The sequence below is a fragment of the Trematomus bernacchii genome, unplaced genomic scaffold, assembly GCF_902827165.1.
Source record: "Trematomus bernacchii unplaced genomic scaffold, fTreBer1.1, whole genome shotgun sequence".
NCBI lineage: Eukaryota > Metazoa > Chordata > Actinopteri > Perciformes > Nototheniidae > Trematomus > Trematomus bernacchii.
Genome location: NW_022987472.1, coordinates 1 through 20,871, shown reverse-complemented (window position 1 = coordinate 20,871; position 20,871 = coordinate 1). Strand labels below are relative to the sequence as shown.

At 46.1% G+C, this 20,871-nt stretch overlaps 1 protein-coding gene across 1 annotated transcript; it reads left to right on the top strand.

The window, feature by feature from the left end:
* Positions 1–2,707: 2,707 nt before the first annotated feature.
* LOC117494149 (vacuolar protein sorting-associated protein 13C-like) lies at positions 2,708–16,013 on the top strand (the record flags this gene model as incomplete). The annotated part of the gene is given in 7 exon segments (XM_034144879.1): positions 2,708–2,751; positions 2,849–2,891; positions 7,621–7,716; positions 14,119–14,220; positions 15,424–15,533; positions 15,786–15,845; positions 15,954–16,013. Coding segments are annotated over 7 exon segments (515 nt in total), but the record flags the coding sequence as incomplete, so codon positions are not given.
* Between the last annotated feature and the right edge of the window lie 4,858 nt (positions 16,014–20,871).

The window sequence follows — 20,871 nt, the reverse complement described above, 5'->3', positions numbered from 1 at the left end:
CACACTCACACAACTCCACACTCACACTCACTCACACTCCACACCACACTCACAGCCTGGCTGTATATGCTTAAAATGAAATGAATGCTGTGAGGTTTCACATGAGCACTACCCACAATGCACTAGAACAGGTGAAAAGGTTAAAGTCATGTCTGGCTTCCCCATTAACATTCGCAGCAAAAGCTTTGTTTTCCGACACCTTATGCGCTGCGAGCGTCGAGAGCCAAGCCCGTAAAAGATAGTCTGAATGGCTTCAAAGGTATCCCTCATCTCCTTTGGATAATCCATGTTCATTGCAAAGGCAGTAGAGAGGTCTGGTAGGTCATGCCAATGGTCCCTTCCAACACCACTGCCACGTCTCGCACATTGGGCGATATGGCGGCATCATCATCTTCAATGACGGTGAGGATGGCCACAGACACACCTCTGAGCAATCGTCCTTCATGGTCAGTGTCCTGAGGAAAAGTCAAATCTGCATGAATGAGTGCTCTGGAAAACTCAACGACAAAAATACATATCCACTGATTCTAACTTAGCACCAAGCTACTGAGCCTCACCATTCAGCTCACCAGCACGGCTGCTATCACAACACCAACCTTGTTGTGCCGAGTTCTACAAAGAACACCAGACAACAGTGGCCAGCCGGATGGGGTTGGCTGTTGCTCAAACGGCGCTGATATTTAATTTGTATTTTGGGTGAACTCATCGCGCTCCGGGGTTCATGAGGTGAAACAATCTCTGGGCTCAAAATGAAATCTTACACAAAGTGTATTGTGCATAAAATGATTAGCATAAGCTATGAGGTCATAACATGTTTAAGCTACATTAAGCAATATTACTTGTATTGTGTGACGGTTTATTTCCTACAGTTAGTATTACTTACCACATCTCGGCAGGCCTCTCAGTGCTGCTGTCTTTCGGTGAGACACCATGTCGGATGTCTGAGGAGTACCCAGTGGAAAACACACAAAACATATCAATTAGTTAGTGCCGTCGTGAATTTATACAAATCCGACTTCTGTCCTCCTGTAATGAGGAGGATAAAGAACAGCTCTCCGATTCCAGTAACATGCTTCAGTAAAAGACTGGCTTTTCTACTTTTACAAATTAAAAATACTGTTATAGTTCTCAAATTCCACACCAACTAAGAACACCAAGCAATGACTTTTAACATCCATTTTTACTGAAGTCTTTCCATCAAAGCGTTTTTGCTCCTCCAAATGTTAGGCGAAGGAGCATTTCATATTTTCAAATGGGGGGAAAGGGCTTTGGTCCTTTGGTGGACCAAAGCCCTTTGGTCCACCAAAGGGACCCGGCTCCAGCCATTTTCCCCTCACCTTTTGCATGCTCTTAGATTGAGGCACTTCACTCACTTGTTCATCAAGTTTTTCAAAGAGGTCTTCCATCTTCTGTCCAAAAGCTCCATTCCTAGCCCGCTACAGTTTCAGCAGGCAAGGCACATGTTTGTCAAAGGCTGCACCGAGCGTCCCCAGGAGGTCTTTGCTGCTGATCCGATGAAATTCTTCAGATATCTGAATACAATAACAAAACAATGTAATTTGATTGTAACCACAATGCCATGTTTTTTCTGTGCAGCAAATTCCTGGGTAGCGTCTTGTTCAAAGTCTGCATCATCTGAAGGGGATAGTTTGGATGTTTTGAATAAAAACAAAAACTGGTATTACAAGTTTGGGGACTGATTGGAAAGTGGGGCGTAGTGTGTTGGAGGGGCCTGGAGTGGAGTGGTAGGGCAGGGTATAGTATAGTTTGCCAATTGACTGACATACACAGTCAGTGTGAATACAGGGCCAGTTCGCACCTTTTCCGTGACGAAGGCCACAATGTTTTAGAAGAGTCTCTTGATTGGAGCCTGCACTGCATGTGATCCACCCGAAACACAAGAGACACATATAGGACATTCAGTTCAGTCAGCAACTGAATGTCTCTCTCTCTCTCTCTCCTGACAGCCCGTCAGTATGTCACGCAGCTCGCTACTCCAGTAATGAGTGACCCGACAGTGAAGAATAAACATATGTATAACTAGTTTAGCTAGTTCCAGAGGTAGATACAATAGCTAAGTGTGTTAGGTCTAACTTGAAACGTGTGTTTTGCTCCGCTCACCGGTCCGTTACAGCGGCTGACCCTGCTCAGACCCTGCTCAGACCCTGCTCAGACCCTGCTCAGACCCTGGGGAAACCCCGTAGACGAAAGCAATGCGCATCTGGGTTTTCATGGAGGAAAATGTGACTGCAACGGTCTTAACTCAAAAATCCTTGTTATACTGTGTTTTAAATACAAGTAGGCCTATAGGGGAGGGGGGGGGGGGGGGGGGGGGGGGGAGGGGGAGAGTTGGTCTCACGTTGGAACAATGTAAATTCATTGTAGGGAATTTCAACGTTGAAAAACCGGCATCTATATTAAATTGATTCAACAACACACACGATTAACACATCGAATCAACATTGATTTTTCAACCTCAACCAAAAATAACCAATTTAACCAAAATCCGATGTTGAATTAATGTCTTTTGCTAGATTCTGGGTATGTCGATGAACATTGTGTGTGTGTGTGTGTGTGTGTGTGTGTGTGTGTGTGGTGTGTGTGTGTGTGTGTGTGTGTGTGTGTGTGTGTGTGTGTGTGTGTGTGTGTGTGTGTGTGTGTGTGTGTGTGTGTGTGTGTGTGTGTGTGTGTGTGTGTGTGTGTGCAGGTAACGTGGTTCTGGAGAACCTCAGGGTTAAGGAGAACGCGCTGGTAAGCCCCGTCATCACTTACTAACTGAAATAAGCTGTAGCAATGATACATGGTGTGAATATAACTGAATGAAATATTAAATATGTTTGTGTTTCAGAGTGAGTTCGATGTTCCATTCAGAGTGAAGGCCGGACAGATCGGTGAGTTCAGACATCACACCTGAACATCAGCAGGAGAGGACTATTTAAAGTAGAGACACTACATACTGATATACACCTGAACATCAGCAGGAGAGGACTCTTTAAAGTAGAGACGCTACATACTGATATACACCTGAACATCAGCAGGAGAGGACTCTTTAAAGTAGAGACACTACATACTGATATACACCTGAACATCATCAGGAGAGGACTCTTTAAAGTAGAGACACTACATACTGATATACACCTGAACATCAGCAGGAGAGGACTCTTTAAAGTAGAGACACTACACACTGATATACACCTGAACATCAGCAGGAGAGGACTCTTTAAAGTAGAGACACTACATACTGATATACACCTGAACATCATCAGGGAGAGGACTCTTTAAAGTAGAGACACTACATACTGATATACACCTGAAACATCAGCAGGAGAGGACTCTTTAAAGTAGAGACACTACATACTGATATACAACCTGAACATCAGCAGGAGAGGACTCTTTAAAGTAGGAGACACTACATACTGATATACACCTGAACATCAGCAGGAGAGGACTCTTTAAAGTAGAGGACACTACATACTGATATACACCTGAACATCATCAGGAGAGGACTCTTTAAAGTAGAGACACTACATACTGATATACACCTGAACATCAGCAGGAGAGGACTCTTTAAAGTAGAGACACTACATACTGATATACACCTGAACATCAGCAGGAGAGGACTCTTTAAAGTAGAGACACTACATACTGATATACCACCTGAACATCAGCAGGAGAGGGACTCTTTAAAGTAGAGACACTACATACTGACATACACCTGAACATCAGCAGGAGAGGACTCTTTAAAGTAGAGACACTACATACTGACATACACCTGAACATCAGCAGGAGAGGACTCTTTAAAGTAGAGACACTACACACTGATATACACCTGAACATCAGCAGGAGAGGACTCTTTAAGTAGAGACACTACATACTGATATACACCTGAACATCAGCAGGAGAGGACTCTTTAAAGTAGAGACACTACACACTGATAAACACCTGAACATCAGCAGGAAGAGGACTCTTTAAAGTAGAGACACTACACACTGATATACACCTGAACATCAGCAGGAGAGGACTCTTTAAAGTAGAGACACTACATACTGATATACAACCTGAACATCAGCAGGAGAGGACTCTTTAAAGTAGAGACACTACATACTGATATACACCTGAACATCAGCAGGAGAGGACTCTTTAAAGTAGAGACTACATACTGATATACACCTGAACATCAGCAGGAGAGGACTCTTTAAAGTAGAGAACACTACATACTGATATACACCTGAACATCAGCAGGAGAGGACTCTTTAAAGTAGAGACACTACATACTGATATAACACTGAAAACATCAGCAGGAGGGACTTCTTTAAAGTAGAGACACTACGATACTGATATAAACACCTTGAACATCAGCAGGAGAGGACTCTTTAAAGTAGAGACACTACATACTGATATACACCTGAACATCAGCAGGAGAGGGACTCTTTAAAGTAGAGACACTACATACTGATATACACCTGAACATCAGCAGGAGAGGACTCTTTAAAGTAGAGACACTACATACTGATATACACCTGAACATCAGCAGGAGAGGACTCTTTAAAGTAGAGACAACTACATACTGATATACACCTGAAACATCAGCAGGAGAGGACTCTTTAAAGTAGAAGACACTACACACTGATATACACCTGAACATCAGCAGGAGAGGACTCTTTAAAGTAGAGACACTACATACTGATATACACCTGAACATCAGCAGGAGAGGACTCTTTAAAGTAGAGACACTACATACTGATATACACCTGAACATCAGCAGGAGAGGACTCTTTAAAGTAGAGACACTACATACTGACATACACCTGAACATCAGCAGGAGAGGACTCTTTAAAGTAGAGACACTACACACTGATATACACCTGAACATCAGCAGGAGAGGACTCTTTAAAGTAGAGACACTACATACTGATATACACCTGAACATCAGCAGGAGAGGACTCTTTAAAGTAGAGACTACATACTGATATACACCTGAACATCAGCAGGAGAGGACTCTTTAAAGTAGAGACACTACACACTGATAAACACCTGAAACATCAGCAGGAGAGGACTCTTTAAAGTAGAGACACTACATACTGATATACACCTGAACATCAGCAGGAGAGGACTCTTTAAAGTAGAGACACTACACACTGATATTACACCTGAACATCAGCAGGAGAGGACTCTTTAAAGTAGAGACACTACATACTGATATACACCTGAACATCAGCAGGAGAGGACTCTTTAAAGTAGAGACACTACATACTGATATACACCTGAACATCAGCAGGAGAGGACTCTTTAAAGTAGAGACTACATACTGATATACACCTGAACATCAGCAGGAGAGGACTCTTTAAAGTAGAGACTACATACTGATATACACCTGAACATCAGCAGGAGAGGACTCTTTAAAGTAGAGACACTACACACTGATAAACACCTGAACATCAGCAGGAGAGGACTCTTTAAAGTAGAGACACTACATACTGATATACACCTGAACATCAGCAGGAGAGGACTCTTTAAAGTAGAGACACTACATACTGATATACACCTGAACATCAGCAGGAGAGGACTCTTTAAAGTAGAGACACTACATACTGATATACACTTGAACATCAGCAGGAGAGGACTCTTTAAAGTAGAGACACTACATACTGATATACACCTGAACATCAGCAGGAGAGGACTCTTTAAAGTAGAGACACTACATACTGATATACAACCTGAACATCAGCAGGAGAGGACTCTTTAAAGTAGAGACACTACATACTGATATACACCTGAACATCAGCAGGAGAGGACTCTTTAAAGTAGAGACACTACATACTGACATACACCTGAACATCAGCAGGAGAGGACTCTTTAAAGTAGAGACACTACATACTGATATACACCTGAACATCAGCAGGAGAGGACTCTTTAAAGTAGAGACACTACACACTGATAAACACCTGAACATCAGCAGGAGAGTACTCTTTAAAGTAGAGACACTACATACTGATATACACCTGAACATCAGCAGGAGAGGACTCTTTAAAGTAGAGACACTACACACTGATATACACCTGAACATCAGCAGGAGAGGACTCTTTAAAGTAGAGACACTACATACTGATATACACCTGAACATCAGCAGGAGAGGACTCTTTAAAGTAGAGACACTACATACTGATATACACCTGAACATCAGCAGGAGAGGACTCTTTAAAGTAGAGACACTACATACTGACATACACCTGAACATCAGCAGGAGAGGACTCTTTAAAGTAGAGACACTACACACTGATATACACCTGAACATCAGCAGGAGAGGACTCTTTAAAGTAGAGACACTACATACTGATATACACCTGAACATCAGCAGGAGAGGACTCTTTAAAGTAGAGACTACATACTGATATACACCTGAACATCAGCAGGAGAGGACTCTTTAAAGTAGAGACACTACACACTGATAAACACACCTGAACATCAGCAGGAGAGGACTCTTTAAAGTAGAGAACACTACATACTGATATACACCTGAAACTCAGCAGGAGAGGACTCTTTAAAGTAGAGACACTACATACTGATATACACCTGAACATCAGCAGGAGAGGACTCTTTAAAGTAGAGGGACCACTACATACTGATATACACCTGAACATCAGCAGGAGAGACTCTTTAAAGTAGAGACACTACATACTGATATACACCTGAACATCAGCAGGAGAGGACCTTCTTTAAAGTAGAGCCACTACACACTGATAAACACCCTGAACATCAGCAGGAGGAGTACTCTTTTAAAGTAGAGAGACACTACATACTGATATACACCTGAACATCAGCAGGAGAGGACTCTTTAAAGTAGAGACACTACCACACTGATATACACCTGAACATCAGCAGGAGAGGACTCTTTAAAGTAGAGACACTACATACTGATATACACCTGAACATCAGCAGGAGAGGACTCTTTAAAGTAGAGACACTAACATACTGATATACACCTGAACATCAGCAGGAGAGGACTCTTTTAAAGTAGAGACACTACATACTGATATACACCTGAACATCAGCAGGAGAGGACTCTTAAAGTAGAGACACTACATACTGATATACACCTGCTCATCAGCAGGAGAGGATCTCTTTAAAGTAGAGACACTACATACTGATATACACCTGAACATCAGCAGGAGAGGACTCTTAAAGTAGAGACACTACATACTGATATACACCTGAAATCAGCAGGAGAGGACTCTTTAAAGTAGAGACCACTACATACTGATATACACCTGAACATCAGCAGGAGAGGACTCTTTAAAGTAGAGACACTACATACTGATATACACCTGAACATCAGCAGGAGAGGACTCTTTAAAGTAGAGACACTACATACTGATATACACCTGAACATCAGCAGGAGAGGACTCTTTAAAGTAGAGACACTACATACTGATATACACCTGAACATCAGCAGGAGAGGACTCTTTAAAGTAGAGACACTACATACTGATATACACCTGAACATCAGCAGGAGAGGACTCTTTAAAGTAGAGACACTACATACTGATATACACGTGAACATCAGCAGGAGAGGACTCTTTAAAGTAGAGACGTGTTATTAAAGTCCTGCTTGTGTTTCAGGGCGGCTGACGCTGAAGATCCCCTGGAAGAACCTGTACAGCGACGCTGTGGTCGCTACGCTGGACGGACTCTACCTGCTGGTGGTGCCCGGAGCCAGTGAGTGAGAGAGAGAGAAAACACCTCAAACACCTCAAACATGAGTGAACCCTCTCTGTTTCTGACGGCTGCACGTCATCATATTGATAAATGAATAATAGTGTTAGCACGGTTTCAAACCTGCTCTTTGAAACCTCTTTGTCCCACTCGTACTAACAAGTCCCACACAACTAACGAGTCCCACTCGTACTAACAAGTCCCACACAACTAACGAGTCCCACTCGTACTAACAAGTCCCACACAACTAACGAGTCCCACTCGTACTAACAAGTCCCACACAACTAACGAGTCCCACTCGAGCTAACGAGTCCCACTCGAGCTAACGAGTCCCACTCGTACTAACGAGTCCCACTCGAGCTAACGAGTCCCACTCGTACTAACAAGTCCCACTCGAGCTAATGAGTCTCACTCGAGCTAACAAGTCCCACTCGAGCTAACGAGTCCCACTCGAGCTAACGAGTCTCACTCGAGCTAACAAGTCCCACTCGAGCTAACGAGTCCCACTCGAGCTAATGAGTCTCACTCGAGCTAACAAGTCCCACTCGAGCTAACAAGTCCCACTCGAGCTAACGAGTCCCACTCGAGCTAACGAGTCCCACACAAACTAACGAAAACACCTCAAACACCTCAAACATGAGTGAACCCTCTCTGTTTCTGACGGCTGCACGTCATCATATTGATAAATGAATAATAGTGTTAGCACGGTTTCAAACCTGCTCTTTGAAACCTCTTTGTCCCACTCGTACTAACAAGTCCCACACAACTAACGAGTCCCACTCGTACTAACAAGTCCCACACAACTAACGAGTCCCACTCGTACTAACAAGTCCCACACAACTAACGAGTCCCACTCGAGCTAACGAGTCCCACTCGAGCTAACGAGTCCCACTCGTACTAACAAGTCCCACTCGAGCTAACGAGTCCCACTCGTACTAACAAGTCCCACTCGAGCTAACGAGTCCCACTCGAGCTAACGAGTCCCACTCGTACTAACAAGTCCCACTCGAGCTAACGAGTATCACTCGTACTAACAAGTCCCACTCGAGCTAACGAGTATCACTCGTACTAACAAGTCCCACTCGAGCTAACGAGTCCCACTCGTACTAACAAGTCCCACTCGAGCTAATGAGTCCCACTCGTACTAACGAGTCCCACTCGAGCTAATGAGTCTCACTCGAGCTAACGAGTATCACTCGTACTAACAAGTCCCACTCGAGCTAACGAGTATCACTCGTACTAACAAGTCCCACTCGAGCTAACGAGTCCCACTCGTACTAACAAGTCCCACTCGAGCTAATGAGTCCCACTCGTACTAACGAGTCCCACTCGAGCTAATGAGTCTCACTCGAGCTAACGAGTATCACTCGTACTAACGAGTCCCACTCGTACTAACAAGTCCCACTCGTACTAACAAGTCCCACTCGAGCTAATGAGTCCCACTCGTACTAACAAGTCCCACTCGTACTAACGAGTCCCACTCGTACTAACAAGTCCCACTCGAGCTAACGAGTCCCACTCGTACTAACGAGTCCCACTCGTACTAACAAGTCCCACTCGAGCTAATGAGTCTCACTCGAGCTAACAAGTCCCACTCGAGCTAACGAGTCCCACTCGAGCTAACGAGTCCCACACAAACTAACGAGTCCCACACAAACTAACGAGTCTCACTCGTGCTAACGAGTCCCACTCGAGCTAACGAGTCCCACTCGTACTAACAAGTCCCACTCGTACTAACGAGTCCCACTCGTACTAACAAGTCCCACTCGAGCTAACGAGTCCCACTCGTGCTAACGAGTCCCACTCGTACTAACAAGTCCCACTCGAGCTAATGAGTCTCACTCGAGCTAACAAGTCCCACTCGAGCTAACGAGTCCCACTCGAGCTAACGAGTCCCACACAAACTAACGAGTCCCACACAAACTAACGAGTCCCACTCGAGCTAATGAGTCCCACTCGTACTAACAAGTCCCACACAAACTAACGAGTCCCACACAAACTAACGAGTCTCACTCGAGCTAATGAGTCCCACTCGAGCTAACAAGTCCCACACAAACTAACAAGTCCCACTCGAGCTAATGAGTCCCACTCGAGCTAACGAGTATCACTCGAGCTAACGAGTATCACTCGGGCTAACGAGTATCACTCGAGCTAACGAGTATCACTCGAGCTAACGAGTATCACTCGGGCTAACGAGTATCACTCGAGCTAACGAGTCCCACACAAACTAACGAGTCTCACACAAACTAACGAGTATCACTCGAGCTAACGAGTATCACTCGAGCTAATGAGTCCCACTCGAGCTAACGAGTCTCACTCGAGCTAACGAGTCCCACTCGTACTAACAAGTCCCACTCGTACTAACGAGTATCACTCGGGCTAACGAGTATCACTCGAGCTAAGGAGTCCCACTCGTACTAACAAGTCCCACTCGAGCTAACGAGTCCCACTCGTACTAACAAGTCCCACACAACTAACGAGTCTCACTCGTACTAACGAGTCCCACTCGAGCTAACGAGTCCCACTCGAGCTAACGAGTATCACTCGTACTAACAAGTCCCACTCGAGCTAACGAGTATCACTCGTACTAACAAGTCCCACTCGAGCTAACGAGTCCCACTCGTACTAACAAGTCCCACTCGTACTAACGAGTCCCACTCGTACTAACAAGTCCCACTCGAGCTAATGAGTCCCACTCGTACTAACGAGTCCCACTCGAGCTAATGAGTCTCACTCGAGCTAACGAGTATCACTCGTACTAACAAGTCCCACTCGAGCTAACGAGTCCCACTCGTACTAACAAGTCCCACTCGAGCTAATGAGTCCCACTCGTACTAACAAGTCCCACTCGTACTAACGAGTCCCACTCGTACTAACAAGTCCCACTCGAGCTAATGAGTCCCACTCGTACTAACAAGTCCCACTCGTACTAACGAGTCCCACTCGTACTAACAAGTCCCACTCGAGCTAACGAGTCCCACTCGTACTAACGAGTCCCACTCGTACTAACAAGTCCCACTCGAGCTAATGAGTCTCACTCGAGCTAACAAGTCCCACTCGAGCTAACGAGTCCCACTCGAGCTAACGAGTCCCACACAAACTAACGAGTCCCACACAAACTAACGAGTCTCACTCGTGCTAACGAGTCCCACTCGAGCTAACGAGTCCCACTCGTACTAACAAGTCCCACTCGTACTAACGAGTCCCACTCGTACTAACAAGTCCCACTCGAGCTAACGAGTATCACTCGTACTAACAAGTCCCACTCGAGCTAACGAGTCCCACTCGTACTAACAAGTCCCACTCGAGCTAACGAGTATCACTCGTACTAACAAGTCCCACTCGAGCTAACGAGTCCCACTCGTACTAACAAGTCCCACTCGAGCTAATGAGTCCCACTCGTACTAACGAGTCCCACTCGAGCTAATGAGTCTCACTCGAGCTAACGAGTATCACTCGTACTAACAAGTCCCACTCGTACTAACAAGTCCCACTCGAGCTAACGAGTATCACTCGTACTAACAAGTCCCACTCGAGCTAACGAGTCCCACTCGTACTAACAAGTCCCACTCGAGCTAATGAGTCCCACTCGTACTAACGAGTCCCACTCGAGCTAACAAGTATCACTCGTACTAACAAGTCCCACTCGAGCTAACGAGTCCCACTCGTACTAACAAGTCCCACTCGAGCTAATGAGTCCCACTCGTACTAACGAGTCTCACTCGAGCTAACGAGTATCACTCGTACTAACAAGTCCCACTCGTACTAACAAGTCCCACTCGAGCTAATGAGTCCCACTCGTACTAACAAGTCCCACTCGTACTAACGAGTCCCACTCGTACTAACAAGTCCCACTCGAGCTAACGAGTCCCACTCGTACTAACGAGTCCCACTCGTACTAACAAGTCCCACTCGAGCTAATGAGTCTCACTCGAGCTAACAAGTCCCACTCGAGCTAACGAGTCCCACTCGAGCTAACGAGTCCCACACAAACTAACGAGTCCCACACAAACTAACGAGTCTCACTCGTGCTAACGAGTCCCACTCGAGCTAACGAGTCCCACTCGTACTAACAAGTCCCACTCGTACTAACGAGTCCCACTCGTACTAACGAGTCCCACTCGAGCTAACGAGTCCCACTCGTACTAACGAGTCCCACTCGTACTAACAAGTCCCACTCGAGCTAATGAGTCTCACTCGAGCTAACAAGTCCCACTCGAGCTAACGAGTCCCACTCGAGCTAACGAGTCCCACACAAACTAACGAGTCCCACACAAACTAACGAGTCCCACACAAACTAACGAGTCCCACTCGTACTAACAAGTCCCACACAAACTAACGAGTCCCACACAAACTAACGAGTCTCACTCGAGCTAATGAGTCCCACTCGAGCTAACAAGTCCCACACAAACTAACAAGTCCCACTCGAGCTAATGAGTCCCACTCGAGCTAACGAGTATCACTCGAGCTAACGAGTATCACTCGGGCTAACGAGTATCACTCGAGCTAACGAGTATCACTCGAGCTAACGAGTATCACTCGGGCTAACGAGTATCACTCGAGCTAACGAGTCCCACACAAACTAACGAGTCTCACACAAACTAACGAGTATCACTCGAGCTAACGAGTATCACTCGAGCTAATGAGTCCCACTCGAGCTAACGAGTCTCACTCGAGCTAACGAGTCCCACTCGTACTAACAAGTCCCACACAACTAACGAGTCTCACTCGTACTAACGAGTCCCACTCGAGCTAATGAGTCTCACTCGAGCTAACGAGTCTCACTCGAGCTAAGGAGTCCCACTCGTACTAACAAGTCCCACTCGTACTAACGAGTATCACTCGGGCTAACGAGTATCACTCGAGCTAAGGAGTCCCACTCGTACTAACAAGTCCCACTCGAGCTAACGAGTCCCACTCGTACTAACAAGTCCCACACAACTAACGAGTCTCACTCGTACTAACGAGTCCCACTCGAGCTAACGAGTCTCACTCGAGCTAACGAGTATCACTCGGGCTAAGGAGTCCCACACAAACTAACGAGTCTCACTCGAGCTAACGAGTCTCACTCGAGCTAACGAGTCCCACACAAACTAACGAGTCTCACTCGAGCTAACGAGTCCCACACAAACTAACGAGTCTCACTCGAGCTAATGAGTCCCACTCGTACTAACAAGTCCCACACAACTAACGAGTCTCACTCGTACTAACGAGTCCCACTCGAGCTAACGAGTCCCACTCGAGCTAACGAGTCTCACTCGAGCTAACGAGTCTCACTCGAGCTAACGAGTCTCACTCGAGCTAACGAGTCTCACTCGAGCTAACGAGTCTCACTCGAGCTAACGAGTCCCACACAAACTAACGAGTCCCACACAAACTAACGAGTCCCACACAAACTAACGAGTCCCACTCGAGCTAACGAGTCCCACACAAACTAACGAGTCCCACACAAACTAACGAGTCTCACTCGAGCTAACGAGTCCCACACAAACTAACGAGTCTCACTCAAACTAACGAGTCCCACTCGAGCTAACGAGTCCCACACAAACTAACGAGTCCCACACAAACTAACGAGTCTCACTCAAACTAACGAGTCTCACTCGAGCTAACGAGTCCCACACAAACTAACGAGTCCCACACAAACTAACGAGTCCCACACAAACTAACGAGTCCCACACAAACTAACGAGTCTCACTCGAGCTAACGAGTCCCACACAAACTAACGAGTCCCACTCAAACTAACGAGTCCCACTCGAGCTAACGAGTCCCACACAAACTAACGAGTCCCACACAAACTAACGAGTCTCACTCGAACTAACGAGTCTCACTCGAGCTAACGAGTCCCACACAAACTAACGAGTCCCACACAAACTAACGAGTCCCACACAAACTAACGAGTCTCACTCGAGCTAACGAGTCCCACACAAACTAACGAGTCTCACTCAAACTAACGAGTCCCACTCGAGCTAACGAGTCCCACACAAACTAACGAGTCCCACACAAACTAACGAGTCTCACTCAAACTAACGAGTCTCACTCGAGCTAACGAGTCCCACACAAACTAACGAGTCCCACTCAAACTAACGAGTCCCACTCGAGCTAACGAGTCCCACACAAACTAACGAGTCCCACACAAACTAACGAGTCTCACTCAAACTAACGAGTCTCACTCGAGCTAACGAGTCCCACACAAACTAACGAGTCCCACACAAACTAACGAGTCCCACACAAACTAACGAGTCCCACACAAACTAACGAGTCCCACACAAACTAACGAGTCTCACTCGTACTAACGAGTCCCACTCGAGCTAACGAGTATCACTCGGGCTAACGAGTATCACTCGGGCTAAGGAGTCCCACAGCAACAGGTCTTTGATCAGTAATGAGGACTTCTCTTTGTTTCAGCGATGAACTACGATGAGGTGAAGGAGGACCTCTACCAGCAGGAGGCCAAACAGAAGGAGCTGCAGCGCATCGAGGAGGCCATGCAGCTGGCTGCGTCCAGAGGTGAGAGGACGACCTCTGACTGAACTCTGACTGACCTCTGAATGTCCTCTAACCTCTGACTTCAGAATGACCTCTGACTGACCTCTGACTGACCTTTGACTGACCTCTGACTGACCTTTGACTGACCTCTGACTGACCTTTGACTGACCTGAATGTTCTCTGACTTCAGACTGACCTCTGACTGACCTCTGAATGTCCTCTAACCTCTGACTTCAGACTGACCTCTGACTGACCTCTGACTGACCTCTGTGTGACCTAAAATCTAACTTTGTGTCTGAACTATTCATGCTGCGTTCGCTGTCAGCGTCTCAAACGGGAGATTTGCTGTTCAGCTTGGAGAGTGTTGTTTACCAGGAGCCTCACAATGGTAACACACACACACACACACACACACACACACACACACACACACACGCACACACACTCCTGTCTGTTACTTCCTGTCTAACTCTCTTTTCTCTCTTTAACGCTGCCAAAGTCTCAAAAGGAAATAAAAAACATAAGAAGGTTAAAAAAAGCCTGAAGAAAAAACTCTGCGACAGAAACTCAGGTACCCCCCCCAGCCCACCCCCTCATTTAAATATGCTAATGCTATGCAGGTCTCATCAGGGTCAGGTCTCATCAGGTCTCATCAGGGTCAGGTCTCATCAGGTTCAGGTCTCATCAGGTTCAGGTCCGGCAGTGGCTCAGTCAGTAGGGGCTTGGACTGTGAGCCGTAGGGTCGCCGGTTCAAGTCCCCGACCAGACCTAAATATGGAGTGTGGACTGCTACTTGGAGAGGTCCCAGTTCACCTCCTGCCCTGCCGTGGTGCCCTTGAGCAAGGCACCGGACACCCCCCTTCCCCCCTCACTCCCATTGCTCCCCGGGCGCTGTACAATAGCTGCCCACTGCTCCTGGTCCTAGACTCCTGGTCCTAGACTCCTGGTCCTAGACTCCTGGTACTAGGATGGGTTAAAAGCAGAGAACACATGTCACTGTGTGAGCTGTGTTCTCTGCATGTGTGACCATTAAAGAGGGTTACATCCCTCAAATTCTTTTATTCTATTCTTCATCAGGTCTCATCAGGGTCAGGTCTCATCAGGGTCAGGTCTCATCAGGTCTCATCAGGGTCAGGTCTCATCAGGTTCAGGTCTCATCAGGTCTCATCAGGGTCAGGTCTCATTAGGGTCAGGTCTCATCAGGTCTCTTCCTGTCTCATTCAGAAAAGCCTCCGGACCAGAAGAAGGACTCGTTTGCAGAGAAACTGGCGACTCAGGTGATCAAAAACCTGCAGGTGAAGATCACTAGCATCCACCTGCGCTTCGAGGACGACGTGAGTACAGGTTCTGGTTCTGTTCTATATTGTGGTCCAGGTTCTGGTTCTGGTCTAGATCTTGGTCTACGTCCAGATCCAGGTTCTGGTCTTGGTTCTGGTTCTGGTCTAGATCTTAGTCTAGCTCCAGATCCAGGTTCTGGTCTTGGTTCTGGTTCTGGTCTAGATCTTGGTCTAGCTCCAGATCCAGGTTCTGGTTCTGGTTCAGTCAGCTCTTCAGCGTGATTCTGATGGACTCTGTGTTTGTTTCAGCTGTCGGACCCAGAGCGCCCCCTGTCTGTGGGAGTAACACTGTCTGAACTGAGCCTGCAGGTAACACACACACACACACACACACACACACACACACACACACACACACACACACATACACACACACACACACACACACACACTGATGTGTTGTTTTGTGTTCTGCAGACCACTGACGAAAACTGGAAGTCCTGTATCCTGAACGAAGCAGCAAAGATCAGCTATAAGGTGAAGAAGACTTTGAGATTTCTAAACTCTAGACTAAGACCTTAAAGAGATTAAATATTGCACAGCAAAATACAACTAGAGAATGCAATTCCTGAAGAAATTGCTAGTGGGAATGCTTTATGCTGAAAAGCTGACGCTGAACTGCTATTCTGAAATGTAATGTGTAAGAAGAAAGTGAATAATTTAGATTGAAATGATACATGAACACTGGGGGCTTGAATGTGTGATGAGTGAAGAAAGTAAAAAGGCTTGGAAAAGCAGCAGAATATTTGAACTGCAAACTTTTGAACTAACTTGATGGCGAATGATCTGTCGCCATGGCAACGGTATTTGATGACACCCCATAATACGCTTAGATGTTTTGATGGCTGCATCGTTACCAAACCTGTGAAGTTTTGGGCCGTTTGGAGCATTTTCACTGAAGTTATGAAAAAACCGTGTTTCATAGCGAGCATTGTGTTGCCATGGCAACGGCATTTGAAGACATTTCAAAACTGTCACGTAGATGTCTTCACGGCTGGACTGTTAGCACACGTGAAGTTTGAGCACTTTTTGATCACTAATGGCACATAGACTTGTTGAGGGCTGGACCATTAACTGTCATCTGAAGTCTGGTGGTGTTTTGACCATTTTCATATCAGTTTCGACAACATCGTGTTTTTTGGCGAGGGATGGTGAGATCTCAGATTTCGCGTAGAGCTGTTGAGGCATGGACCGGTGATATACAAGCGAAGTTTGGGGGCGATCGGACCGTGTCCATTGGAGTTACAGCGACATCGTGTTTCATGGTGAGGGATGCGTTTCCATGGAAACGGCATATGATGACACCCCATAATTGACATAGAGCTGTTGAGGGCCGGACCATTAGCACCCCCCCAAAGCAGTAAACCTAGGGGAAACACTGAGTGTTACACAAATAATGTCAGAAAGATGTGTAACATGTTAAAGTTGGAATGAGGTTTCTGAGTGAAAGTATGAATGAACAGTTAGCAGTTGAAGTCGCATGAAGATTGTTCAAGTCTGAAGAGTTTCTCCATTGACTTCCATGTTACAAATGCGATGCATTATGGGATGTATCTCTGGAATTATGAAAGTTATGAATAAGAAAAGTAATAGCCATCTATTCCTGACCGAGCTGAACGTTTTGATGTTTGAACGGAGTTTCTGCGATGTGGAATGTGGGAGAAGAAGAGGTGCAAAATAACCCGGTGGAATAATAAAGCATTTTTTTTTTTTTTAACTAAATTAAATACAGTTTCATCTAGTGATAACTATCAAGATAATACATTAAATACATTCTAAGATGCAACAAGATGAATGCTTTGGGTTATGGAGGCACATTACAAAGCTCAGGTGTTTAGCAGTCTTATGGCCTGTGGGATGAAACTGTCCCTGAGTCTGGTGGTTTTGGTCCTGAAACTGTCCCTGAGTCTGGTGGTTTTGGTCCTGAAACTGTCTCTGAGTCTGGTGGTTTTGGTCCTGAAACTGTCTCTGAGTTTGGTGGTTTTAGTCCTGAAACTGTCCCTGAGTCTGGTGGTTTTAGTCCTGAAACTGTCCCTGAGTCTGGTGGTTTTAGTCCTGAAACTGTCCCTGAGTCTGGTGGTTTTAGTCCTGAAACTGTCTCTGAGTCTGGTGGTTTTAGTCAGGATGCTCTCTATGGTGCACCTGTAGAAGGTTAGGATCCTCTCTATGGTGCACCTGTAGAAGGTCAGGATGTTCTCTTTGGTGCACCTGTAGAAGGTCAGGATGCTCTCTATGGTGCACCTGTAGAAGGTCAGGATGCTCTCTATGGTGCACCTGTAGAAGGTCAGGATGCTCTCTATGGTGCACCTGTAGAAGATCAGGATCCTCTCTATGGTGCACCTGTAGAAGATCAGGATCCTCTCTATGGTGCACCTGTAGAAGGTCAGGATGCTCTCTATGGTGCACCTGTAGAAGGTCAGGATGCTCTCTATGGTGCACCTGTAGAAGGTCAGGATGCTCTCTATGGTGCACCTGTAGAAGATCAGGATCCTCTCTATGGTGCACCTGTAGAAGGTCAGGATGCTCTCTATGGTGCACCTGTAGAAGGTCAGGATGCTCTCTATGGTGCACCTGTAGAAGGTCAGGATGCTCTCTATGGTGCACCTGTAGAAGATCAGGATCCTCTCTATGGTGCACCTGTATTGTCTTTTTGCACTGCTAATATTACATTACATTACATGTTACTTGTTAGACGCTTTTATCCAAAGCGACTTACATACTCAATACTGTGGGCAATCCCCACAGGAGCAATTTGGGGTGAAGTGTCTCAGGGACACAACGACATGCTGACTGCAGTGGGGTTTGAACCTGTGACCATCTGATCCCCAGACCAAGGCTCTATCCACTGTGCCACACGCCTCCCGTAGTAGCTTTCTGGGGTTCATTCCTGTACTCATCTGAATCTCCACCTCAGCTTGGTACGCACCTCACTGTTTATCCAGGGCTTTTGATTTGGGAATGTTCGTACAGTAACCTTCGGCACCAAGTCATCGATGCATTTCCCAATGTAGCAGATGACCGTGTTGTTGTCCTCAAACACACACCACTCCGTAGATTCAAAGCAGTCCTGCAGAGTCTGACTCCTCACTCCAGTGTGTATAGTCACCGGTCTGTCCCGTCTCAGTTTCTGTAGGAAGTATATATCCATGTATATCAGGTCCAGTGTGTATAGTCACCGGTCTGTCCCGTCTCAGTTTCTGTAGGAAGTATATATCCATGTATATCAGGTCCAGTGTGTATAGTCACCGGTCTGTCCCGTCTCAGTTTCTGTAGGAAGTATATATCCATGTATATCAGGTCCAGTGTGTATAGTCACCAGTCTGTCCCGTCTCAGTTTCTGTAGGAAGTATATATCCATGTATATCAGGTCCAGTGTGTACAGTCACCGGTCTGTCCCGTCTCAGTTTCTGTAGGAAGTATATATCCATGTCATATCAGTCCAGCGTGTATAGTCACCGGTCTGTCCCGTCTCAGTTTCTGTAGGAAGTATATATCCATGCATATCAGGTCCAGCGTGTATAGTCACCGGTCTGTCCCGTCTCAGTTTCTGTAGGAAGTATATATCCATGCATATCAGGTCCAGCGGTTGTATAAGTCACCGGTCTGGTCCCGTCTCAGTTTTCTGTAGGAAGTATATATCCATGCATATCAGGTCCAGCGTGTATAGTCACCGGTCTGTCCCGTCTCATTTTCTGTAGGAAGTTATATCCATGCATATCAGGTCCAGCGTGTATAGTCACCGGTCTGTCCCGTCTCAGTTTCTGTAGGAAGTATATATCCATGCATATCAGGTTCCAGCGTGTATAGTCACCGGTCTGTCCCATCTAGTTTCTGTAGGAAGTATATATCCATGCATATCAGGTCCAGCGTGTATAGTCACCGGTCTGTCCCATCTCAGTTTCTGTAGGAAGTATATATCCATGTATATCAGGTCCAGTGTGTATAGTCACCGGTCTGTCCCGTCTCAGTTTCTGTAGGAAGTATATATCCATGTATATCAGGTCCAGTGTGTATAGTCACCGGTCTGTCCCGTCTCAGTTTCTGTAGGAAGTATATATCCATGTATATCAGGTCCAGTGTGTATAGTCACCAGTCTGTCCCGTCTCAGTTTCTGTAGGAAGTATATATCCATGTATATCAGGTCCAGTGTGTACAGTCACCGGTCTGTCCCGTCTCAGTTTCTGTAGGAAGTATATATCCATGCATATCAGGTCCAGCGTGTATAGTCACCGGTCTGTCCCGTCTCAGTTTCTGTAGGAAGTATATATCCATGCATATCAGGTCCAGCGTGTATAGTCACCGGTCTGTCCCGTCTCAGTTTCTGTAGGAAGTATATATCCATGCATATCAGGTCCAGCGTGTATAGTCACCGGTCTGTCCCGTCTCAGTTTCTGTAGGAAGTATATACCCATGTATATCAGGTCCAGTGTGTATAGTCACCGGTCTGTCCCGTCTCAGTTTCTGTAGGAAGTATATATCATGTATATCAGGTCCAGTGTGTATAGTCACCGGTCTGTCCCGTCTCAGTTTCTGTAGGAAGTATATATCCATGCATATCAGGTCCAGCGTGTATAGTCACCGGTCTGTCCCGTCTCAGTTTCTGTAGGAAGTATATATCCATGCATATCAGGTCCAGCGTGTATAGTCACCGGTCTGTCCCGTCTCAGTTTCTGTAGGAAGTATATATCCATGCATATCAGGTCCAGCGTGTATAGTCACCGGTCTGTCCCGTCTCAGTTTCTGTAGGAAGTATATATCCATGCATATCAGGTCCAGCGTGTATAGTCACCGGTCTGTCCCGTCTCAGTTTCTGTAGGAAGTATATATCCATGTATATCAGGTCCAGTGTGTATAGTCACCGGTCTGTCCCGTCTCAGTTTCTGTAGGAAGTATATATCATGTATATCAGGTCCAGTGTGTATAGTCACCGGTCTGTCCCGTCTCAGTTTCTGTAGGAAGTATATATCCATGCATATCAGGTCCAGCGTGTATAGTCACCGGTCTGTCCCGTCTCAGTTTCTGTAGGAAGTATATATCCATGCATATCAGGTCCAGCGTGTATAGTCACCGGTCTGTCCGTCTCAGTTTCTGTAGGAAGTATATATCCATGCATATCAGGTCCAGCGTGTATAGTCACCGGTCTGTCCCGTCTCAGTTTCTGTAGGAAGTATATATCCATGCATATCAGGGTCCAGCGTGTATAGTCACCGGTCTGTCCCGTCTCAGTTTTCTGTAGGAAGTATATATTCCATGCATATCAGGTCCAGCGTGTATAGTCACCGGTCTGTCCCGTCTCAGTTTCTGTAGGAAGTATATATCTCATGCATATCAGGTC